The sequence below is a fragment of the Molossus molossus genome, unplaced genomic scaffold (assembly GCF_014108415.1).
Source record: "Molossus molossus isolate mMolMol1 unplaced genomic scaffold, mMolMol1.p scaffold_m16_p_1, whole genome shotgun sequence".
Lineage (NCBI taxonomy): Eukaryota > Metazoa > Chordata > Mammalia > Chiroptera > Molossidae > Molossus > Molossus molossus.
In genome coordinates this window covers 68,986,938-69,011,907 of record NW_023425344.1, presented here as the reverse complement: position 1 = coordinate 69,011,907, position 24,970 = coordinate 68,986,938, and the positions used below count along the sequence as shown (strand labels likewise).

The following is a 24,970-nucleotide window of genomic DNA, read 5'->3' as shown; positions in this document are numbered from 1 at the left end:
ATCTTCAGTGAGGTTGACATAACTTGCCATTTGAATCTAAGTGCTAATAGGAAATCATGTTAAACCAGGATCTGCTCTAGACTGGTATTTTTACAATTGTGAAAATAACATTTAAAAACATTCTGAATGTTACTACATTCAACACTTGGTATCTGGAAAATGTTCAACTTAAGCCTAGGCTTTGATAATGCATTAAGCATTCCATAAATAAATAAAATATAAAAAACACCAAAGTTTGGACTTTTTCCAGAATTTGAGATTGTTTAATTAGTATGTCAGCCGAGAGAAATGAACACGACTTTGTGATTGTTTTCTCTAAACGCAAACTCAGTACAGCTCATTGAAGATTCTCACTGAGCTGTGGTAAAAGCTCTCAGGGGAAGGCGCTTTATAACACTCCTCAGCTCCTTGATGAAACGCTGGGTTCGAAATCGCTGGGGCAGCACACATCTCTACCTTGAACGGGAGGATCAACCCAATGTATAATCTGAGAAGGGCAGGCCTATCATTTCTGCTTTAATGTGTCCCACAGGTGCCTTGCAAGGATAGAGGACAGGCAAACAGTTTTGACTAATAAGATACATTATTATATTAAAAATTGCCTTTGATAAAGACAAAGACTGTTACTCAACTAATTTCTAACGGAAATGTGCTGACGCAGAAGGACATTCTTAGAGAAAGGTTTTGTTTCCCCCTGCAGATACTGTGTAATGAAGACAACCGAGAGATCCACTTATATATTCTTAGACTTGGTTGTAAATGTTCAAGTATTTGTCAGTGATTACATTATCCTCTAATTACAAGGAGAGAGTACAGTGAAGCATATGTCAAGTGTCAAACTCAACTTTATTAATTTTGATTACAAATGAAATATTTCATATACAAAATAGATCAACTCAACAGTAAATAGTAAATATCAAAATAAGAAAACACTTCTTGGTCTTTGAGAAATGTGTTTGAATTTGTGATGTCAAGAAATATATCTTAATATTTATATATTCAGAGAATAACACAAGTTAATGTTTTATTGGAAAGACTACTGTGATAATATTGAGCGATTACCGTTTCTATTACTTTACATTGAAATGACTTAACATGCCCCCAAAATAGTTATGATAACACATGTGCTTTGTTTCCTGTGCCTCTACATCTCGTTAGGACTCCTTCATAGTCAGGTTATCTAAAAGATATCAAATAATTTTATGAGATAAACTTATAGCCGTACTCAGATTTAAAAAGTTGATTTTTGTGTTGTGTAGAAGAACTACAAACAGAGCAGATGTACATGCAGAGGTAAATGAAAACACTGGCTGCCTCTCAGGAGGGGTGAGAGTCGATCTTTCATACTAACTTATGTACGGTACAACAAGTAACCACTAAAGGTAGTAGCTGGGGGATACCTGACCGGAATTGTTCCTTTTACAAGTCGTAGCCACACTTCCTGCCCATAATTTAATTCCAGTAAGGCATCCCCAGTCAAAACCCTATCATAATGTATTTCACTGTTAATATTTTCAGATTCAAATGCAAGCTTGTCTCTTCCATCAACCACTAAAAATCCAGAGATATGATCACTAAATGACTCAATGGTATACTTAAAAACATACACCCCAAGATATGGAATTCTGAATTTTCCAGTTCTTGGAGTATATGAAGATCCATAATTGACATCCAAATTATTAAACAGAATAGGGCCAGGTGTCGTCATGCCATACGTGTGAGATGCAAAAAATGCCACCATCGGTGCATATCTGTAAGATCCTTTGGAAAAATCTGTTAAAGAAAAAAAAAAAAAAAGAAAGAAAGCATTAATGTTTATGTTTTACCTTTCCTCATATCTTTATCATTTTGTCTCAGTTACAAATAGGATTAGCACAAGAGAAAGGTCATTCATCATATTTAACAAGGGCAGATGTGTCTGGATGCCTACCTCTTCTATGTCTGAGTAACCCGAAATCACTTAGTGTCTCAGAGCCTCAGTTTCTCCATTTAGATCAGGATAGAATAATAATAACATTCTACCTCCCTCATAAAAGTGCCGCAAAGATTAATTTGCATATTGCTTTAATCTCTCCAGAGATAAAGGAATTCAAAGCACTTGGTGATTATTATGGTATGCCAGAATGTTTTAAAGCTCCTTGAAGGAATTAAGCTGACATGATGTGGAAACAAATTTTCCAGCACCTTGTCAAACAGTTTCTAGAGGCTTTAACGAAAACCAAATGAAGTCATATGCACTACAGAGAAGTAGACAAAAGGAATTTTCTATGTAATTAACACCAAATGTACTAACAAAGGCCGAGGTTTAAAAACAGACTAAAAAAATGCACTCTTCACTATGCAGCATATCAAAAGCCTGATTTGAAATATGTTTTTTGCTCTCATTAAAGAGAATACATTTTTTTAATCCTCACTTTTTGTTCAGATAGAGTGGGAGGGAGAGAAAGGAAGAAAGAGAGAGAGAGAAACATCGATGTGAAAGGGACACATCAAGTGGTTGCCTCCTGCACAACCCAACCAGGGCCGGGGACAAACTGCAACTGAGGTACGTGCCCTTAGCGGGAACCAAACCCAGGTCTCTCTGGACCGCAAGTCAATGCTCTAACCACTGAGCAAAACCAGCCAGGGCAAGAGAATACATTTTAAGTGTTGTATATATTTTCTTGTACAAAAATAATCAGAAATGGTAGACTCTTGAAGTAAATTTATAGTGAACAATAATTACAAAAGTACATGGGGGAAGAAGGCATCTATTCTACTCAATACATGTGAGCATGTTTGACCAGTCCTTACCCAGTTAAAAGGCACTCTTACCTTGACCTTATGGAAGACATACTATGCTGGTAAGCACTTACAAAAACTTCATTCAAATGACCTTATATGATAGGAATCAAAGGTGTGCTGTTTAACAACTTGTTTAAGGAGATAGAGTTTTCCTTTTAAGATGCAATGGGGAAAAAAGACTGTCTCTATTATACCAATATGGAAACTGTCAACAAGTGTACATCAATATGAATTTACCTGACAACAAGACATTTCCACTTGTCAATCACATTTCTTATTTGATAAATTTCAGAAGTAAAAGGATTTAATCCTCAAGTGAGCCCAGATGAAGCAGGCTTAAATTTTCATTTGTAAATACTTCAAAAATGTTTTTGCATTAAGACACTGAACACACTCCAGGGTGCATGCACTTTCTTACCTGGAGCTAAAGCATTTTCTTCCACTGCCTTGACGGTGCAGTTGTGACCAGTGAAGGGATGCCGGCAAGCACAGATGAAGCTAGTTCTTCCGTTTATACACGTGCCCCCGTTCTGGCATGGGGACCCTCTACATACTTCCTCTGTTACTGAAAAAGAGTCAAAATAACAAAGGATAAAAGTGGCCTATCTTCTGTTGGTTTCAAATTATAGTTTACAGCAGAATGAGAAAAAATACTAAGAAATAAGACAAATGGGTTCCCAGCCCCAGGCTGGCCACCAGTGTGTGGTCAAGGGTTTCATGCAAATCCCTTAACTTGCTGAACTCCTTCCTGCTTCTTGGAAGGGGGAATAATTCTGTGATTCATTATTTGTGTGGAAATATGAATATTTTGGCAGTTGTAGAATAGTATAGAATATCTGGCCATAGAATCATGTATGTTTGGAACTGGTACATGGTAAAGGGAATATTCCAAATCACTGGAGAAGCAAAATGTCTATTCAATACATTATGCTCAAATAACTGGCTATGCATCAATTCCACATGTACAAAAATATTAACTGTTAAAAAATTATATAGTTGCATTACAGTCATATAAAATAAATACCTTTGTAGAGATTTAAAATTTTGCAAATCAAAACAAAACAAAAACCAATAGTTTGACCACCAAAAAAAAAAAAAAAAACTCATTTGCAATTAAAGTCACTATTATCAAAATTCAAAGATAAGTGACAGATAAGAGAAAACCAAATAACAGACACAACAATCTAATGACTAATATCCATAACATATGGAAAGTTCAGACCATATTACATAATTATAAACATATTACATAATCCAACACAACGACAACAAAGAATATAACCCCTTAAAAAAAAGTAAAAAATGGGCAAGTGATACGAGCTGGGAAATCACTGAACAAAAACATAAAAGCTTACAAAAAACTGTAAAAGCTATTCAACCTCATGACTAATGAAGGAATGATAAATTACCAACAACATTTTTACATCCGGTGGCAACATTAGAAAGTTAGAAAACATTCCGTCGTGGCAATACGAAAGAAAATGAGCATTCTCATACAATGTTGCTTAGAGCTTCAATTGTTAGAACCTTTGAATAAATCAACTGGGCCATGTTTATTAGAATTTAAAAGGTTCATTTGCTTTGAACCAGAAATTCTTTTGGTAAAGTATATACTCCAGACACACTTCCTATGTATACAAAGGTAATTATTCAAGAATGTTCTTTATGCATCATTTGCTTTAGTGAACAATTATAAGACACTCATGTGACCACTGATGTGGACTTGTTCAGTGAATTACAGTATTTTTTCACTAAGAAATATTAGACAACAGTTAAGGAATCAGGTGGATCCCCAACATGTTTGATTTACTGAAGACAGTGAGTTTCACTTATTAAGAAAGCCTCAAATTATGACTATGGTTATAAACATATTACATAATGATGTAAATGCAGAGAAGATATAGAAAGAATACTTAACATTACTGGCCAGTTATCACTATGGCACCACCTTGTGGCAAGTGTAAACAGTTTACAATGTACACATTTCAGTGATTTTTTATTCCTCCAATTTTTATGAATTTATTTTTGTTATAGATGTTTCTCCCCCCCCCCCATACCCCTCCTCCCCATCGCGCCCCCCAACCCCCTAGCATTGTTGTCTATGTCCATTGGCTATGCATTGATGCATATAAGTTCTTTGGTTCATCTCATCTATCATTTCAATGATTTTTAAATTTAGGGTTATTTGCTTTGTTTAACATTTTTCTCAAGCAGTGTGATCTATAAATACTTTATATACATTCTGCTTCATATTTAAATAATTCAAATTCACATAAAATATGACCAAACTGCATGCCTATATTATTAGAATTTTTGGCAAAGAAAATATATATTACTTAGGCAATTAGAAATTGATCTAAATTATTTTGGTATATTCTCTGCAATTTCCCAAAAATTATTTCCCAACTAAGATACATACAAAACATTACATATGTAATATCTTTTAACATATATTTTAAACCAGACTACATTTCTTTAACATTATTTCTCAATCATGTGAATAGGTTATAAACCCTTGCATTTGCTGTTAGCTATCATTCTAAAACCAAACCCATTACGTGCTGGCTTTAAAAATCTAATGATTCTTCATTACCTGTAAAAATTCTTTGTCAAAGCACTGACTTCATTTGTTTTCACAGTCTCTGAATCTAGCACAGTGATCAACCACGGGATAGTATTCAATTAATGCGTTTCACTCAGAATGAATCAACTGCCAAGTGGAGTTGAGGGAATATTGAATTATTTATGTAACCTGATTAGCTCTGTAAATCTTATTTTCCCAGATGGGAAAATGCTTGTCACCTGTAGACTCTGCCCAGTCCATGAATCAGGGATCAAACCTGATCTAGGCAGGAGCATTTGGGACACTAAGACATCTGCATTGCTGTTAGCTGTGCTGTGATTCTTCAGGACAGGCCATGTCTCCTCTTCAATGTTCAGGATGATCGTTCCATTGTTCTCCTCCTCATGTTCCATTACCTCTAGAAACAGGGTCTTGCCTTGTTCTTCGTCTCTGAGGCCTTTCAGATGGTGCCATTTTTTCCCTTTATTTCAATTCCTTTGTAGAGTCATTCATCTGGAGTGAGGATCCACTTGAGTCCAAGTGGGGCTTGCACTTTTTCCTAGTGCTGTGGTAGCTCACACTTGCTGAGACCACACACAGTTGGCTTTCTAGGACATCTGTCATTGTGCCTTCAGATGATCCGTCCAGGGTACCTAACCCACTGGCCTGCACCTGCTTCTGCTGCTTAAGTGTTTTAAGTTCCTTTCTTTGCCATCCTTGATGTTTTAGATACCTCTGGTCTCTAAGTCCCTGCCAAAATAATCCACATTACAGCACATAAAAGTATGCCTATGTTCCCAGGACTGCACTTAGTTTGACTTGAGTCTAATGGGAGCCAGATATGGTAACAAATGTCATCAAGAAATGACCGCACACTTCTGTTAATGTTACATAAGCATCCAGTGCTCATTGTCTGTTTTTGCATCTGAATCACATTGTGTCATAACAGGAGTTCTATGCTCTGATGTCACGGTGTTTACAATCCCATATTTATTTAATTATTTTAAGGCGAACTCACAATTATTATTGATAATTAAATGCATCTTATTACATATGACTTATTACCGCTGGTCTTTGTTTTAATTTTGTATGCCATGTTTTAACCACCCCTCCCAGCTTTGTTATCATTTCCAGTTATGTTTTATGTGTTCATCCACATCATTGATACAAATACTTCATAAATCAATGTCAAGTGCATGGCTTTGTAACACACAGCTAAACGTTGGTTGGCACTGATTTCTCAAGTTTATCTATTTGTATTTTGTTAAACAATTAACTATAAATCTACTTTTGTGGATCATCTGACTTGATTTTTCTACTTGATTTCTAAAATATTTTAAAATGGTTGGTACCTTTATAAGTTTCTGCACATATCTATACTCAACAGGCAATTTGTTTTTTTAATTAACAACAAAAATAAGACTTCAACAAAGCATCTTTTTCTTTTTGACATCTTCCCTATCCCTGTCAAAAGACTTAATTACATGCAATTCTCTTGATTATTGTCTGATGCTCGGAAGTTCGTTTATTAAATGTATCACAATTTACTATATGTGCCCATGTCCTACTTACTTCCAACTAGAGTGTGAGCTTTCATGAGGCCAGGGCTCCAGTCTTTTACTTATTAAACTTTGTGTCACTACTGAATAGCACAGTGCCTGACATAAAGAAGTGCTAAAATGTCTTCCTAAAAAGGAATAAACAAGCAATGAAAGGTTAACTAGATAACCACATCATTCTTATCCAATACTTTATCCCATTTCTCAGCTTTTTAAATCACCGGACAATGTTTATGGTGCAATTCCAATAGTTATTTGTGGAATCTTGGTTTACAGTGAGCCTTCAGAGCCATTTCAACTGCCTAGTTTAAGTAATTACAGATCTATACATTTCATTGTATTTCTTCAAACATCAAAGCACTAAAAGTACTGATGATTCCTGTTATAATTTTATAAATATTCTAAAATTACACAGATTTTATACATTATTCATTTAAAAAAATAAAATTGTTTGATTATCTGGAAGAAAATGACTGAGCCAGATTCCTTCCAGTATATCTGTGATATCTGTAAAACTATAAACTGAAAGCACAACATGATAAAGGGCTTCTCAGTCGCTGGGACTGTGTGAATGTGAAGATGAGACGGGAATTGGTATTTTTCATGTTTCCTGGGATTTCATAGCTTATGGAGGTGTGATGTCACTGACATGTTCTTCTGGAGACATGGCTCCTTTCAAGCACACTTTACACCACTTCTCCACCTTGAGCTTCGAACTTCTTCAACTCTTTCCAGTCCATTTCTTTCCTTTAATGCATCAGTGCAATTAGTTGAACAGTTTCTTCCAACTCAACATATACTATCCTGTGCAAGTAGTAAACCTTTCAATATTTATTCCCCTGCTCCGAACAGTACTCAATTACCTTGCCATTGTCTTGGGATGTTTCATAAGTCTCAATTTGTTCTGGCTTTGCTTTCTGGGCCCTGATGTGTGCTCACATTATACTTTTCTATTAATCCTACTTCCATATTTCATCAATGTTCATGTTAAATTTGAAATGATTGGAGAGCTTCCTTCATTTTCAAATCACTCTGCCTTTGCTAACAGTGGCCATTCTTATTACAATGACTCGCTCAGTCTATGAGCTCCGTGAGAAGAGCGACTGCGTTGAATTTACCACTCTCTCCCCTCAGTCTTTCTCAGTGTTCATGCAGAAGTTACTCCATAGGTAGTTGATGAATAAAATGTATTGATATCTTCTACTCATTCTCATTTTTATTTATGTTATATACAATATGTTATATATAACATGTTTTATATATTATTTTGCTTTTATTGATATTTATTTTAGTTCATATTTAATTTTTATTTTATTGTTCAGTTCAGCTTTACATTAAGATCTTATTTTTTATTTCTTCACTTAAACAATAACTTTGCAGAGGGCAGATAACTGATTCCTACTTGGAACAGAATGGGGTTTTCAACAGATAAGAGAGAGAGTCTATCATTGCCTCTGGGCTATCTTGTCATACACAGGTGAAAGCATTGTACAGACCTTCTTTATAATTCTGCTCTAGTAATATGCCTGCACTAGGTTGGCACTTTGCTTACCTTTTATCCTGAAATATTTTGACTGTCATATTATGGCTACATTAATTTTCAGTGCTATTCTGCCTCCTCATTATCAAAATAGTGTCTATCAAATAAGTCTTATTCTTCTAGGATCTAGAAATATTTCATATGTCCCTACCAGCAATGTCTACAAATACAAATATTTATTTAAGTTAATTTTTTTTTATCCTCACCCGAGGACATTTTTTGTTCAGATAGAGTGGGAGGGAGAGTGAAGAAGAGAGAGAGAGAAAATTGATGTGAAATGGACACATCGAATGGTTGCCACCCACACGACCCAACCAGGGCCGGGGACAAACTGCAACTGAGGTACGTGCCCTTAACAGGAACCGAACTGGTCTCTCTGGACCGCAGGCGGACGCTCTAATCGCTGAGCCAAACTGGCCAGGGCTTATGTTAAAATTTTAAGTTGTTTGTTTGTTTTTTAATGAATTGATTTATGAGAGAGAGAGACAGAAAGAGAGAGAGAGAAACATTAGTCTTTGTTTCATCCATTTATGCACTCATTAGTTGATTCTTGTAGGTGGCCTGACCAGGGATAGGACCTGCAGCCTTGACTTATTGAGATGATGCTCCAACCAACTGAGCCACCCGGCCAGGAAATTCATTGTTTTAATTACTCATGTTCTGTTCATTGGTGTAGAGCTGGATAGAAATATTGTTTCTGCCCTGGCCAGTTTGGCTCAGCGGTTGAAGCATCGGCCTGCGGTACAGAGAGACCCGGGTTCGGTTCCCGCTAAGGGCACGTACTTCGGTTGCAGTTTGTCCCCGGCCCTGGTTGGTCGTGCGGGTGGCAGCCACTCGATGTGTCCCTTCACATCGATGTTTCTCTCTCTCTCTCTCTTCTTCTCTCTCCCTCCCGCTCTATCTGAACAAAAAATGGAAAAATGTCCTTGGGTGAGGATAAAAAAATATATATATATATATATATATATATATATATATATATATATATATATATATAGTTTCCAACTGTCTTTATGAATTTTTCTTCAAATTATCAGTTTTAACCTTGTTCTTATTATATGCATCTGTTGTTCTTGATAATATTTTTAGGATTTTTTTCCCTCCACCTTTCAAATTCATTTAATCAGTCAACAATCTTGACCAACTGTATTATCCCTGTCCCCAAAAATTTACCCGTGTCATTAAACTATTATTCTTTTATCTTAAGCCATGACCTATGAGATTCAATGTTTTTGTACTTGCTATTATCCACTGTTCTCACTTTTTCTTCAGAGTCATAACCTCAGACCAAAGAAGAATTAAAAACACTGGCAACTATATTAAAATATATTCAACATCATTAGTCATTAGAAAAATGCAAAATAAAATCACAAGATACTTTTACACCTATCAAAATGGTAAAATAAACACTAGGACAATGCCACGTGCAGACAAGATGCAGAGTAATTAGAATTCTCATACATTACTACTGCAAATGCCAAACGGTTGGCCACTCTTATAAAGTTAAACGATACTTATCTTGCAATCAAGCTACATTACTTCTACATATTTATTCAAGAAAAACAAAAACTTAACATTCACACAAAAACCTGTATGTGAATGTTTATAGCAGCTTTATGTATAATTACCCCAAATTGGAAACAACCAAAATATTCTTCAGCTGGTAGATGGACATACTGCAGTACATCTATGCAATAGGTCATTACTCAGTTATAAAAAGGAATACATGCAAGAACGTAGATGAATCTCAAATGTATATACTGAGCTGAACCAAGACTCAAAAGCCTAACATACACAATGTATGATTTCATTTATAAGATGTTCTGGAAAAGACAAAACTGTAAAGGAAGAAAACAGATCACTGGTTGTCAGTGTCTGAGAGTGGAGGTCAACCACAGAGACACATAAGGAGGTCTGGTGGGATTCTCTACCTCGATTGTAGTGGTGATTATATGACTATTCACTTAGCAAAACACATATGCCATACATCAAACAGAAACTTAACTATGTAAATTATACCACAAACAAACAAACTTGTCTACTTAAGTCCCTCAATTTCCTACCTAGGATGTCAAAATCACTGAAGATATATTCCAGGCTCTTTTTTTTTTAAATTGTAGTATTTGTATTTATTCTTTTATTAAATGAAATGTCCCAAAGTAATGTTCCTGCTCCTTGCTTTCTATTTCATCCCATTAACTTTCTTAGTTGACATTCCCATTATGTCATGGCTGGAGGATTGTAACAGTTTTAAAATCACTCTTCCTGTCTCTAAATAACCTCTGTCCATATAGTTTTGAAATGCATTTCCCCAACACTACACATTGTAAACATCATTGCCTGTTAAAATGTTGTATTGTTAAGGTTTTAGATGTTTCAAGTACACTTTTCAGGAATATTCAAAGTTTGCATGTGTGTATAATTACACAATCTAATACTTAGACACTTTCATAAATTGTTCTAGGGACTATATATTGATCATCTCTGAAGAGAAATTTGACAATATTTATAAAATTTGTTAATAATGTACATGGGCTTTACACTAGCATTTTACTTGGATGCTGTCTTAAGGAAATAAAATTAGAGAGGTGCACAGAGATTTCTCTAGGAGTGCTGCATTATCTGAAATAGAAAAGATTTTGAAAATGCCCTAAAAGAAAAAAGTAGAATGCCAGATAAAAAATGTCAGCACCGCCCTGGCCGGTTTGGCTCAGCGGTTAGAGCGTCGGCCTGCGGTCCTGAGAGACCCGGGTTCGGTTCCCGCTAAGGGCATGTACCTCGGTTGCAGTTTGTCCCCGGCCCTGGTTGGTCGTGCGGGTGGCAGCCACTCAATGTGTTCCTTTCACATCGATGTTTCTCTCTCTCTCTCTCTGTTCCTCTCTCTCCCTCCCACTCTACCTGAACAAAAAAATGGAAAAATGTCCTCGGGTGAGGATTAAAAAAAAAAAAAAAAAAAAAATGTCAGCACCTTCTTTCATGTACTAGGAAGACGGTGTATCATCCAGGACATGTGAGGAGACATTGCTTGGGTTTGAAGCTGAGCTCCAAAACTGATGACTATGCAACTTGGTACAAGTTATTCCACCTTTCTTGACATAGTCCTCCTCTGTGAAATAGAAATAATAATAGCACCATCTACATAAATTGTTTTGAAACTCAAAGATATTAACTATACAAAGGACCATAAGTCTAGTACATAATATTAGAACACATGGATAAAAAAAAACAACCCACCATTCTGGATAAGAATATTAATCACATAGTAAATGCTTATGACAAATTTTAATTATTATAATTATTATATAAAACTGATATTATTTGAGGGCTTACTATATGCTAGCCTGTTTTCTTCTTTTTATTTTAGAGACAGTCCATATTTTTCATAGTGAATATCTGTTACTCATGGAGTCAGAAAAGTTTTTTTTTAAACATCCACAAACTCCAACTGCCTTCTCACAACTGAAGTATAAGTACAGCTTTGTAGATGGATGTTCATGGATCATACTGCCTTTCTAATCACATTTGTCAGTCGTCCCTGAGATGGACCTTATGTTCTGTTCTGTTCTAGCTATTCCCAATGTTTTTCCACTGTTATTTTGTTTGTTTGTTTTTGTTTTGTTTTTTAACCCTAACCCGAGAATATTTTTCTGTTTATCATCAGAGGGAGGGAGGGAGGGAGAGAGAGAGAGAGAGGGAGAAGGGGAGAGAGAGAGAGAGAGAGAGAGAGAGAGAGAAAGAGAGTGAGAGAGAGAGAGAAAGAGAGAGAGAGAGAGAGAGAGAGAGAGAGAGAGGGCTGGTTGTCTCCTGCATGACCTGACCAGGGCTGAGGATGAACAGTAACTGAGGCTCGTGCCCTTGACCAGAATCAAACCCGCAACTCATTGGTCCAGAGGCCCACGCTCTAACCCTGAGCCAAACCAGCCAAGTCTGTTATTTTGTTTATACAAGTCCTCCTTCTATCTCTGTGGCTTTCTTCTTCTTCTTTTTAAAGAATTTGAGTTCCAGAACATATGCACTTTCCTTGTTCTGATCATAATATCTTTTTCCTTTCAAAGAGATTCTCTCTTTCTCCTGCTCTCTTCCAATATAGGAAACCTTTGTGTTTTTATCTTCAGTTTTACTCTTTTTCGCTAGCTATCTAATTTACTTCTGTGTCCACAATGATCACCTCTGTGCACATAATTTCTAACTTTTATCTACAAACTCTATTTTAGTTCCAGACCCATATTACTGATTGAAGTTTGAACATTTCTGCAGAGAAAATACATCTTTAAACTAATGTATCATAGACTAGGCTTCTCTCCTGAGCACATCTGTGCTTTCTCCTTCACATTCCTGCTCCTACTAATGGAACGGCTAACTGCCCAATCACTGAAGCTTTACTTACACTTTGGTGTTATTCTTCGTTCTGAGTTTATATTTGCAATTAGTTGGTTTTTTTCTACTGAATATAGATTCACATTTAACTAACATTCCCAGATTCCATTTTATTCCTATCTCTATCATCTAGTTGAGGGAATGATTTTCTCACCGGTCAGTCTGAAGAACTAGAATAAATGTTAATAATGCACATACTTAATTTGACTATGATTATGCCATGCTTTGGCATGAAAAAAATCTTTCATTGTTACCCACAGAGTGAATTTAAACATACGACACTCAGCACAGTGTGTAAATGGTTGAATGAATAAATGTCCGGCCCAAGTCTGCTGCGTCCATAAGATTTGACCAAACGCCCAGTTCTTAATAACACTAAACTCTTCCAAAAATGAGCTCCTATAACACTCATCCAGTGCTTAGTGTAGTCTGTAGCAACTTTCTTTTCTTTTATGTTCAAAATAGTTTTAATAACATAGCATTCATAAGCCCATGACAAAAAAATAAAAATAAAAAACATAAAACATAACAACAACCAAACATCACAATGCTCTATGGGTACATCTTCCACTATCAACTTTTCTAAAACAAAATTACAAAGCTTCTGAGCCAAGGTCTTTCTTTCTTTCTATTCCTTTCTTTTCCCCATTCCTTGCAGATTTTGCTTGTTTTCCAACAAATGACGTTTATCCTACCTTCTTATCTAATAATGTTGTGATCAGCTCCAAATACACCACAGTGCTCTGTTTTCCCTTGCTTTTCTCTGGTCTCTCTTTTATACATAGCATTTATCATCCTTTAACATACTGTGTAATTTATATTTTTATTCAGGAAGACAGGGATTTTTAAAAACATTATGACATACTCAAAGCACCTAGAACAGTACCTGATACCAGTTGGTACTTAATACTTATTAAATTGAATAGAACATTTATAAATGGTTATGGTTTTCCAAAAAGAGTAATAACATTAAAGCTTGCTTATTTTGATTCTAAGAGAACAACTGCTTAGATAAGTTTAAGCATAACATTTCAACCTAATATAATGTAGTATAATAAAAATAACCTTGTACTTTTACTGTATCTTTAATCTAGGAAAGTGTTTTTAAAAGGTCTTGAGGCTGATCTTTACCAAGCAAAATTCTTAGCTCATTATTGCACATGGCTTTGTGAATTCTTAGTTCACAGTGATGTCTCCTCATTATTTTTCAGATAATTATCTGGGTTAAATATTTTTCATAACTTCTAACTTACTCTTGTACTGTTAGAAAATACATTTAGATGCTATTGTCCATAAACCATACTCATCCCACTACATCTTGGTCTCTTTTCAATATTCCCTCTGGACACTCTCCCCACATCTGCCCTTTAGAGGTTGCTCTTTCCCTAACTCGGTTCCTTCTTCTGGTCTCTGCAGCATGCATATTACCCCCGCTTATTGTACCTACACCCAGAGATTCAAATCAACACTCTGTGCTGATGCCTCTTAAATTTTAATCTCAAATTTTAAAAATTAGGATTATAAAAACCTAGAATATACAGAATTCTTACAGGATATTGATTAACCATACAAAATTATTTTCTTTTTTGAAAAATTTAGATGTGTATTCTGGTTCCTATATCATTCTAACACAGTGACGTGCAATAACTTCCTTTCACTAATTTCTTTAGTTCTCCAAACACTGCAATATTTTACTGGTAATTTATTTTCAGAGTTGAAGAGATGTGAATTTAGATCAATTAATAATGCTATCAATAAAGTGCCATGTGATATTTTCTCCCAAACTAACATTCAAATAGATCTGAATAACTCAAATTAAATTTATAACAAAATATTTATTTTCAGAACCACTAGTAAGCTGTGTATGGCAAAACTGGCAATTGAAAACTTTTTTTTTTTTTTTTAATCCTCACCCGAGGATATTTTTTCCATTTTTTTGTACAGATAGAGTGGGAGGGAGGGAGAGGAAGGGAGAGAGAGAGAGAAACATCGACGTGAAGGGACACATCGAGTGGCTGCCACCCGCACGACCAACCAAGGCCGGGGACAAACTGCAACCAAAGTACGTGCCCTTAGCGGGAACCGAACCCGGGTCTCTCCGGACCGCAGGCTGACGCTCTAACCGCTGAGCCAAACTGGCCAGGGCAATTGAAAACTTTTAAAGTATGTTTTTTAAACTTCTATGTGGTTAAGATGTGGCATAGCTATTATTTTTATGCTACAATATTTTGTCATGATGTAAGTATCATATCCACTTAGATGATTATGCAACACGTTCACAATCTGTGATTTAATAATCCCTGTGCTTTCCTTTTCATTTTAATAATCAATATGGCACCAAGTAATACTATCATGTACAATTTTGTATTTATAATGTTAATGACCAGTAGAAAGACATCTACCCATTGCATTAATGATAGACTAGTTCGTAATCAAATTTTGTTTCAAGTCTTTGTTGTCAAAATAACAGCCTACGGTTGAGAAATGGCTCCTATGGAGGCCTCTTGTTAGGAGAGGAACCCAAGCACAGGCAGAGACCATGTCAATGGGACCTGGTGTTCGGTCCACTTCCTTCTGTCAGGCCATGTGTTATAAATTTTGGTTCAGATATGAGCATCAATCTCATGGGTTTCTGACTGTTCCACTTAGATATCATGGCCACCTCATTGCAAGACAGGTGCAGAAAGGGCTTGTCAGTGTGCCAGCATTCTTTCTTTAGCTGTCATCCTTCCCACGAAGGGGAATCCTATGGAACTCTGGGGGAGTCTTTTCTCCACCCAGGGAACCATGAACAAAAAGTAGCTCATTTAATATTCACTTCAACACTGATCAGCTTTATTGACACAAATTGGGGAGGCTATCTCCAGCAGACATGCTTGCTAATCAATTTCAACACGAAGGAAACCTGACCATGCTGGCCCGATCAGTCTTCCAGCCTCCACACCGTGAAAAATAGTTTCTGTTGTTTATAATCCTCCCATCTATGGTACTTTGTTACAGCAACCCCAACTGACTAAGACAGCCCCTATAAGATTCTTGGGTGCTGAATATTTTCTGATGGACGTCTCTGGGCAGAAATATTGCACACGTTACTACATTGTGTGTGTGTGTGTGTGTGTGTGTGTGTCTGGAAAAATGAACAAAATGTGCACATTCATGGGAGGAAGAGAACATAAGGAAGCCTGTACATGGATTTCTCCAGGCTCTTCCTGTGTCATTTTCCCTTGCTGATCCCATCATGTATCTTTTTACTATAATGAAACTTAGCTGGCCCTGGCCCAGTGGCTCAGTTGGTTGGAACATTGTACACCAAATGGCTGTGGGTCCGATTCTCAGTCAGGGCACATAACCTAGATTTCAGGTTTGATCCTTGGTCAGAGCATGTATGGGAGGCAACGGATCGATGTTTCTCTCTCTCTCTAGAAAAATTAAATAAATAAATAAACCCTAGCTGTGTGCATAGCTATCTGCTGAGTCCCATGAGTGCTTCTATCAGATCACCAAAATTGTGTGTGGTTTTGGAGACTTTATAAAATACATAGTAAATTCTAAATTCAAGCAAATAGCCTTCAAGTTTTAATTAGCTTGTATTAAATCATTTTGTATAGAAGTCAGTTTATTAGTTAGTTTGAGGTATATTTGAAAATATAACTTTTTTAATGTATGTTACAGCATACGAAGCATAGAAAATGCCTTGGAAAAAAACCATCATTTAAACTTTTTGCAGATATTTACAGTGCTTGTCAATGCACATGCATTTTTATACTTAAACCTTTAGATTTTGTACCCTATTCTTTTTGATTCATCATTATATGTAGGCATACGCTCACCTATAAACAGTATGTTGAATTTAAAACAGTGACTTATAAAAGTAAAGATAGGGCCCTGGCCAGTTTGGATCAGCGGTTAGAGCATTAGCTGGTCGACCAAAGAGTCACAGGTTTGATTCTGGTCAAGGTCACGTACCTCAGTTGTGGTTTGGTCATGAGCCCTGGTCAGGTTTGTGAGGGAGGCAATCAATTGATATGTCTCTCTCATGTTGATGGCGCTCTCTCTCTCTCTCTCTCTCTCTCTCTCTTCCTCCCACTCTATCTGAACAAAAAATGGAAAAATGTTCTCAGGTGAGGATAAAAAAAATAAATAAATAAAATAAAACAGTTATATATCCAGTAGGTTCTTATTTTTCTCTTTTAAACTGTTTATATTCACAGCAATTGTAATTTCAAAAGTTGTATTTGGTATATGAGCAAATCTTTTACATAATATAATTTCCTTAGGAGGAGTGAAGGGATAATGATGAATAAAAGAGGCTTATTAAGGAATGCCAAATGCCTTAGGTATATGTTGGGAAAATTGTTAAAAAGTCAGTGATCTCACGGCAGCAGACAGGCATCCTTAGCAATGACGCTGCTAAACTTGAACTGAGCGGGACTCAGCTCCTCTGGGAAGGCCAGCCGCCAAACTCTCTGCAGGGACAAGTCTGCCAATCGCTAGGCAGACAAATTTTCGAAGATGGATTAAAACGCTCTTCGTGTCTATTGGGATATTGTTTAGAGAAAAAATTAACTATTTGGTGGATCAACTGGAACAGCGTATCAGCATTGGCCCAGGAAGAATCATAATGAGCATAACAATGTAGGAATGGCTCACATGGAAGTGACAGGGATGACTCCTCTCAATTCTGCTCTTCTGCATGGGTCAGAAGGAGACCTTGTGAACAATTGGTGGTGACTCTCCATGACACCTGCCTACTGGCCATATCACAGAAGAGCCAAACTGAGAAGTAGCACCTTTCCTTCCTCCTGGCGTGCAGAAACAAGGGGCAGTGTTTGGATCCCCAGGAAAGGAACTCTCTGGAAATTTCAACTCTGGCTGTATGGATTATTCGGATATAGTCAGACTTTTAAATAGATATGATGCATCAAACAGAAGCAAAAGGAAGAGAAAGGCGGGTGCATAGACTCCACATCTCTTTGAGTACGGCGGTTAAGGATGAGCCCTGAGTCCAACAGAACCCGAGTCAAGCACAGACACTTACTAGTTACATGACTTTAGACAGGATACTTTAGTTCACTTATCTGAGGATTAGTTTACTCATCTTCAAAATAAAAATAGTGATAGTTACCACATAGATATATTAAATAATGTATAGAGTATAATGCATACAGTGCCTGGGATTAGTAAGTGCTAAACAGTATCAATATTATGTTATTATAATATTACTATAGTTAGGCTTCAAAGTAAATTAGGTATTAAAATTAAGATTACATTCTAAAAACCATGTTTATATGATTTTTCTTCCTACAAACTGTATTTATTCTGCAAATGGTAGTGCTGTAATCTGAATAATATTGTTGTGAGATTCATAAGACAATGATAACGTATCTTGCAGTGTTAGTTATGTAGGGGAGCAATGGGGCTCTATGGTATTTATAATACAACAGCAAAATTTAAAGAGCATAAAGCCAAATTTAGCCAGTGTATCGGTGTGTTGGTATAAAACAGGGTGTTAAAGGAAGTCATTGACTTTGCAATTTATTTATTTCCTTAGGAGAACTTAGTCTGAGTCAACGGGTTTCATCACTACACATAGACTTTACCTGCTCAGGGTCCCAAAGAATTCCACCTGATTTATGGCCCATAAAGTAGGGCAGGCTTAATGAGCATCTATATCTGTGCACCCACTTAAAATGATATTGCTGGTCCAACATAAAGTGAGTATCTACCCCACACATGAAAGTAGGTCAATATATATTTATTTCCCCGACATCGTTATTATCTTCACTGATATAAAAATAAAGAACTGTTAATTAATTATTAATTATAAGCCTACAAAAATTATACTTACAGTAAATAAAGGATCAGAAAACAATTTTATTAGGGCACTATTGCAGAAAAAATTCAGAACCGAGTTCATTATTAGCCCATTAGGTTCAATAATTATAAGTTCCTAACACGCATTCTTTATACTATCAAAGTCTACAAGTTCTTATGCCCTATTAAGCATGTTAACTCAATTAATTTTGGATTAAGATTAAAAATTTTATACTTACTGCATAGGTCCAGGTATTTTTTGGCTTAAGAAAAAAAAATTGACGCAGTTTGCCTGGTGTATGATCACATGCCTTATAGAGTTTAAATGAAACTCGTTTGCAGTAATCACAGAAAGACCCGCATTGAAACAGTATGAAAAAGAAGAACTCGTTATTTTTCCTAAAATTATTATTATAAGAATATCTGAATATTGAAGTAGTATCTTTCTCTTAGAAACATAAATGTCTAAATAATTTGTTCTGTGATTCCACAGAGCAAGGTTAGTTCTCCTGGGTCAGATGAACTTAAAGGGAATTATAAGTAAACACAGTTTAAATAGTCAAGAGAAAATTCAGCTGCCTATTTTCTGATTTTAAATATTATCATAAAAAATTTCAGAGATTAAATATGAGTTATACTATGTTAGAATAATGATCGCCCATTTGTAATTAAAAAGCAATAAAATAAAAAATTCACCCAAACGGGTATATAATTTAACAGCAGATAAATACGAGAGGCACACTGCCATCTCCTGCAGTAAGAATCAGTAGCCATTCTGTTCACTGGGGAAAGAGTATTTAATATTAGTCACATGCGAAACATATACATAAAACACTTCTCAGCAGAGAGACTGCTAAGTAGTTTATATTCATTGCACTGAATTTCTCTTTCTTCCCAAATTTATGCCCTTTGTCAGTGTTTACAAACATTTATTAGTGGTACTGCTACTCTCTCATTTCCCAAATTCTAAACGTTAGACTATCCTATGTCTCCTCTTCCCCAAGTGCTGGGCATTCGGGTGTGAACAGCTCACTTTTTTTTTTTTTTTTACAGTGATGTAGTCTGCAACATATTTCGACCAATAAGCTCAGTAAAATATCTACTGCACATCCATTACTTAAAAGGAAGAAACAGTTTCTTCAGAGAGATGAACTTACTGAGAGCTACGTAGAAACTGACTGAAGCAATTAGGACAAGAATCATAATGGGTCGAGCCTCAGATCATTCATGTTAGCACGATTCCTCGTCTGTTTCTGTTGATTTTACTTTCCCAACATTCCTCACAGCTGTTTCAGCTACCTCTTCCTTTGATGTGTCTTTTATTGCCCTTGCAGTGATGTCTTAACTTTATGTTTTGCAGTCAGGCTATACACTACTACTGCTAGCTTATGCTTCTGAACTGTTCTTACCGCACCCAACCCTCTGCCCCAAATTTTCAAAGACCACTTTTCACAAAATCATGTCTAAATGCCTTAGTGCTATGATCTGAGTGTCCCTGAAAAATCAGTATATTGAAATCCTTACCCCCCAAAGTTGATGATATTTGGAGCCTTTGGGAGGTTCTTATATAGAGGGTGGAGCCCTCATGAATGGCATTAAAGTTCCTTTTTTGTTTTGTTTTGTTCTATAATAGCATTCTTTACTATTTACTGTTGCGGCATTTATTTACTTATTTACTTATCTATATTGTTGACACCATTACAGATGTCTCCATTCCCACGGCTCCTCTTTGCCCACCTCCACCCAACTCCTGCCTCCTTCTCTCTGGCCAGCACCACACTGTTGTCTGTGTCTATGGGTTATGCATATATGTCCTTTGGCTAATCCCTTCACCTTCTTTCATCCAGAACCCCTCACCCTCCTCCCCTCTGACAGCTATTAGTCTGTTCCATGTATCTATGCTTCTGTTTCTATTTTGTTCATTAGATTCCACATATAACTGAGACCATATGGTATTTTCTTTCTCTGACTGTTTTATTTCACTTAGCATAATAATCTCCAGGTCACAAAAGGAAATCTTTCTTTTTCACAGCTGCATAGTATTCCATTGTGTAATTGTATCACAGCCTTTTTATCCACTCATCTACTGATGAATACTTGGACTGTTTCCAGATCTTAGCTATTATAAATATTGCTGTTATGAACATGGGGGTACATATATTCTTTTGAATTGGTGTTTTGGGATTAGAGTTCTTATAAAAGAGTCCCCACAGAGATCTCTCACCTCTTTCACCATGTGAGGACACAGTGAGAAGTCACCAGCTGTGAACAAAAAAGAGGGCTCTCACTAGAATGCAACCAGGTTGGCATCTTGATGTTAGTCTCCAGAACTGTGAAAAATAAATTTATTTTGTTTATAAACCACCCAGTCTGTGGTACTTTCTCATGGAAGCCCAGATAAACTAAGATACTTAGTTGGGTATTCATGGCCATCTGTGATCTACAGAAATGGAATTCCTGCTTATGTATGTATTCATTCAGTCAGTCAGTCAACAGATATTTACTAAGTTCCTATTGCATATCAGATATTTTGCCAGGGAATGCTAAAATGAATAAGACACAGTCTGGTCTTATTCATCAAGGAGCTCATTGTTCAATAGCTTTCTTTAATTGCATATGCAAAGAAAAATATTCTACAGGGGTAAATTTGATTGTTTTACAGGGATCTTGTCAGAAGAAAGTTAAGAATCATGTAGACAAATACATATACTACAAGCACTTGTTTTGTTTTGTTTTTATCCTCACCTGAGAATATTTTTCCACTTTTGTTCAGATAGAGTGGGAGGGAGAGAGAGAAAGAGAGAGAGACAGAGAGAAATATCGACATGAAAGAGACACATTGAGTGGCTGTCTCCTGTATGACCCTAACCAGGGGTGGGGACAAATCACAACTGAGGTACTTACCCTTGACTGGAATTGAACACATGGCTCATTGGTTTGTGGGCGGACATACCAACAACTGAGCCAAACCAGCCAGGGCTAAGCACTTGATTTGTACTGATGCCTAATTTACATAGGATAGGACCAGATTCAAATAATACTTCAATAATCTTTGAATTACATAACTATTTACTCAAGTTCAAGTAAGTGCCTTTATATCTGATGATCTTGCTAAACTGTACAGATCTACTAAGTACCATTTAAATAGAAAGAGAGATTAAAAGTGATTTTTAAATGATAACTTACCAGGAGATAGAACGTTTTCTGTGTTTCTTTGGGTTCGTCCAATCAGGACAGTGGTAACATTCACTGCTGATTTCTTAAGTGCATTGGGTTTCTTCAGCAATGATTTTACTTGCTTCTGAGACTTGAAAAAATTTGCAAGCCTACTAGACAATGATTGATTTATATACCAAGTTAAATTAGATAGAGCAATTTGAGTTTTTATTTCAATTACTGATTCTACAAATTCTCTAAGACCTTCCTGAAGAAGCTGAGCATCTTGTAGGGAACCATTTATCCACTTAGGTATGGTAGCATTCAGTTTTGAGATGCGTGCAGAAGCAGTATGACACATCATTACAGTTTCATGGAGAGTTTTGTTAAGTAAAGAAAAGTTAATTGAGAGATGAATAGATTTTTCTTCCAGTGCCTTGAATCTAGAATTCAATACCTGCAGTTGAACAGCCTGGTCTCTCCTATTTGTGGCCACACTGCCTCTTTGTAGTGAAACATAAGGTATGAGCATCTTGGTCACTTTAGACTCAATGTCATGCAACCGAATTTCAAAATTTTTTGAAATCTTTGTGGCTGAGAGCATTTTTTCCTCCAAAAGACTAATATTTTTCTGGTATTTTATCAGCTGGGAAGTGGTTTCATTGACTATTTGGTAAATCGTTTGAAAGTTGAACTGACTTAGTTCTCCACCTTTAAGAATATCTGCAAGGGCCTTGGCAACTTGCAAAACAAAGTCATATCTCTGATTATCATTCACTAAATCCTGAATAGAATCATTCAAATGTTGGAATTGAGGAATAAATGTCAAAATAGTTTCCATATTTTGGCTACAATTATCATAGTCCTTGGGACTGCACTTTATTGTACTTAAAGTTTCTTTTAACATGTAGTTATCCTGAATGAAATCAACTGCATTATTTATGATAGTCATTGTCTTATTTAGGCCATCTTCCATTTCTAAGGTATGTTCATTGATACGTCTATCTAAGGCATCACTTTGACTCTGTACTTCATTTCTAAGTAAGTTATGTCTTTTGGTAAGTTCTCTGATAAGAGAATTTAGAACATTGACAGCACTAGTTAGACTTTCCACTTTTTTCCTTGTTGCTTTTGCTTCTTTTGGTTGTTCTATTCCCTGCTCAAGCAAGGGTTGAAGGATCTCCATATCATAAGTCAAATCATTTAGTTGCTCATTCATTTTGTCCATTTTATTGTCCATGGGAAAGAGAACCTCAGCCAATGTTTGGTTTAAAACTTGTAAATTCTCTTCTGCATCCTTAATTTGAAATTTAAAATCATTTCTGCACTTTGATACCATGTCTTTACATTCATTCCTGAAAAATTCTTTCTCCATTTCCAAAGTGATGGTGAGGTTGTTAATCTTGCTGTCTTGGATGTGCAAATCATCGAACATCTGCAACATCATCAAATCTTGCCTCCTTATATTCTCATAAAGAGTAGACAGGTACTCAGTGACATTATTGCTAACTGATTCTGCAGCTGGAACACTGTTCTGATGTGATACTTGTTGAGTTGACAAAAGCTGTTCATGTACTTCCTTCATTTTCAAAAGAGTCTTATTGAGGGATTCATAATACAGAATGTTCCTTGAGTCCTGCAATTCTAGAGCATCTTCTAAATGAGTCTGCTTTGCTTCTAGTTCTTTAATAGGCTTCTCGCATGTAGAATTCATTTCTTGTCTTATATTCACAATGTGATTTTTTAGATCTATTATATCAGTCAAAGTGGGCCTATTTTCTTGCATTAAAACAGACTTTTGTTGGATTGCTATTGACACCATCGATTCATTAACTTGCTGAATTGTGTGCTTGGTGTCTTCAAGGTCCTCAGATAGCTTTGATACAGTCTTGAAGAGCTGTGCTATGGTCTCTTCCATGTCATTTTGGAAAATTTTAAATTGTTGTCTAACTATGTCCTTTACCAGCTCATTAATGCTTTTGGATTTTAGACCTAGAGAAAGAAGTAATAAACAACAATAAATAACACATTATTTTAACTATGAAAACTTTAAATATCTCTAAAAAGATAAAAAAAAATTGAGGCCAAACACTAATAACATATAGTAATAAAAATACTTTTTGACTACACTTATGGAATTTTTAAAATTTCTATAGTTTATAGATGGTAGTCACTTTCTTAATTCATAAGTCTGAAGAGAGAAATCTGTTGTGGTGTGGAACACACCAGAACCATCAATCTAAGTTTCTCTGGACAGAAGACATGTGGGATCCACAGCTGTCTTCATTAACAGACTCCTGCATGCAATGATTCTAGATCTAGTCTTAGTCTTGTATGCAAATAAATAGCTTTGGGCTTTCTGCCTTAGTAAATAATACCTAATGTTAAGTCATGATTATGTTACTAGGTTTCTAGTAATTAAATTTCAGAGCCTGTGTTTTGAGCTAATAAAAATGAATACATTGACTACAGAGAAATAATTTTATGAGATTCTCAAATGAGGAACAATATAAAGTAATAGTCATAATATTCAACAATAGTTTATAATAGTGATAACATAATAATAATGAGAGGTTTGGAGATCACTAAGTCAAATGAAAACAGAAATTTAAGATCTACCTTAATTATTATAATATGACATTCATTCTTAACCAAAAAAAAAAAAATAAAGAGAGAGAAGAGGCCACTTCCCACTAATGAAGCACATAATAGTATCTCCAGTATTAGAAAGCATGAACTGATCATAAGCCAGAATAGTGGATAGTTCTAAAAGTAGCATTAAAAAAAAAAGAGAGAGTCCTGCACTATTCAGAACTATTTAGAATAGAAAATGAATACTTTAAAATGTAAAAATTCAAAACAAAACAAAATGAAACAAAAAACCTGTTACAAAAAAACAGAAAACAAGAAAAAATAAAACATGCTTAAGGCAAATTTATTATACACATTAAGCACATACAAATGGAAGGTATGACCATTCCAAAACATAATATGAAGAATTTTAAACAACTAGGTCTGAGCATTGGGATATTAAATGAGTTATAGCTACTATGAAGTCTATTTAAGAAAGATGATTATAGGGCTAAAATATATAGTCTCTACATGCACATATTTTATTAGCAAGTTTCTAAAAGTATTTAAGATGCATAAAAGACAGAAAGAGTATTATGAAGGAGC

The 24,970-nt window shown here is 35.8% G+C and overlaps 1 protein-coding gene across 4 annotated transcripts in view; it reads right to left on the bottom strand.

Moving 5' to 3' along the window:
- Positions 1-944: 944 nt before the first annotated feature.
- Positions 945-24,970, bottom strand: part of MMRN1 (multimerin 1) — an 82,782-nt gene continuing 58,756 nt past the window's right edge. For all 4 annotated transcript variants that reach the window (XM_036281837.1, XM_036281869.1, XM_036281847.1 and 1 more), the window contains exons 7-9: positions 21,824-23,785; positions 3,203-3,349; positions 945-1,773 (exon numbers count right to left, since the gene is read on the bottom strand). In XM_036281837.1, the coding sequence (XP_036137730.1) occupies positions 1,352-1,773; positions 3,203-3,349; positions 21,824-23,785 (2,531 nt within the window). In that variant the 3' untranslated portion in view covers positions 945-1,351. The remainder of the gene's footprint in view (positions 1,774-3,202; positions 3,350-21,823; positions 23,786-24,970) is intronic.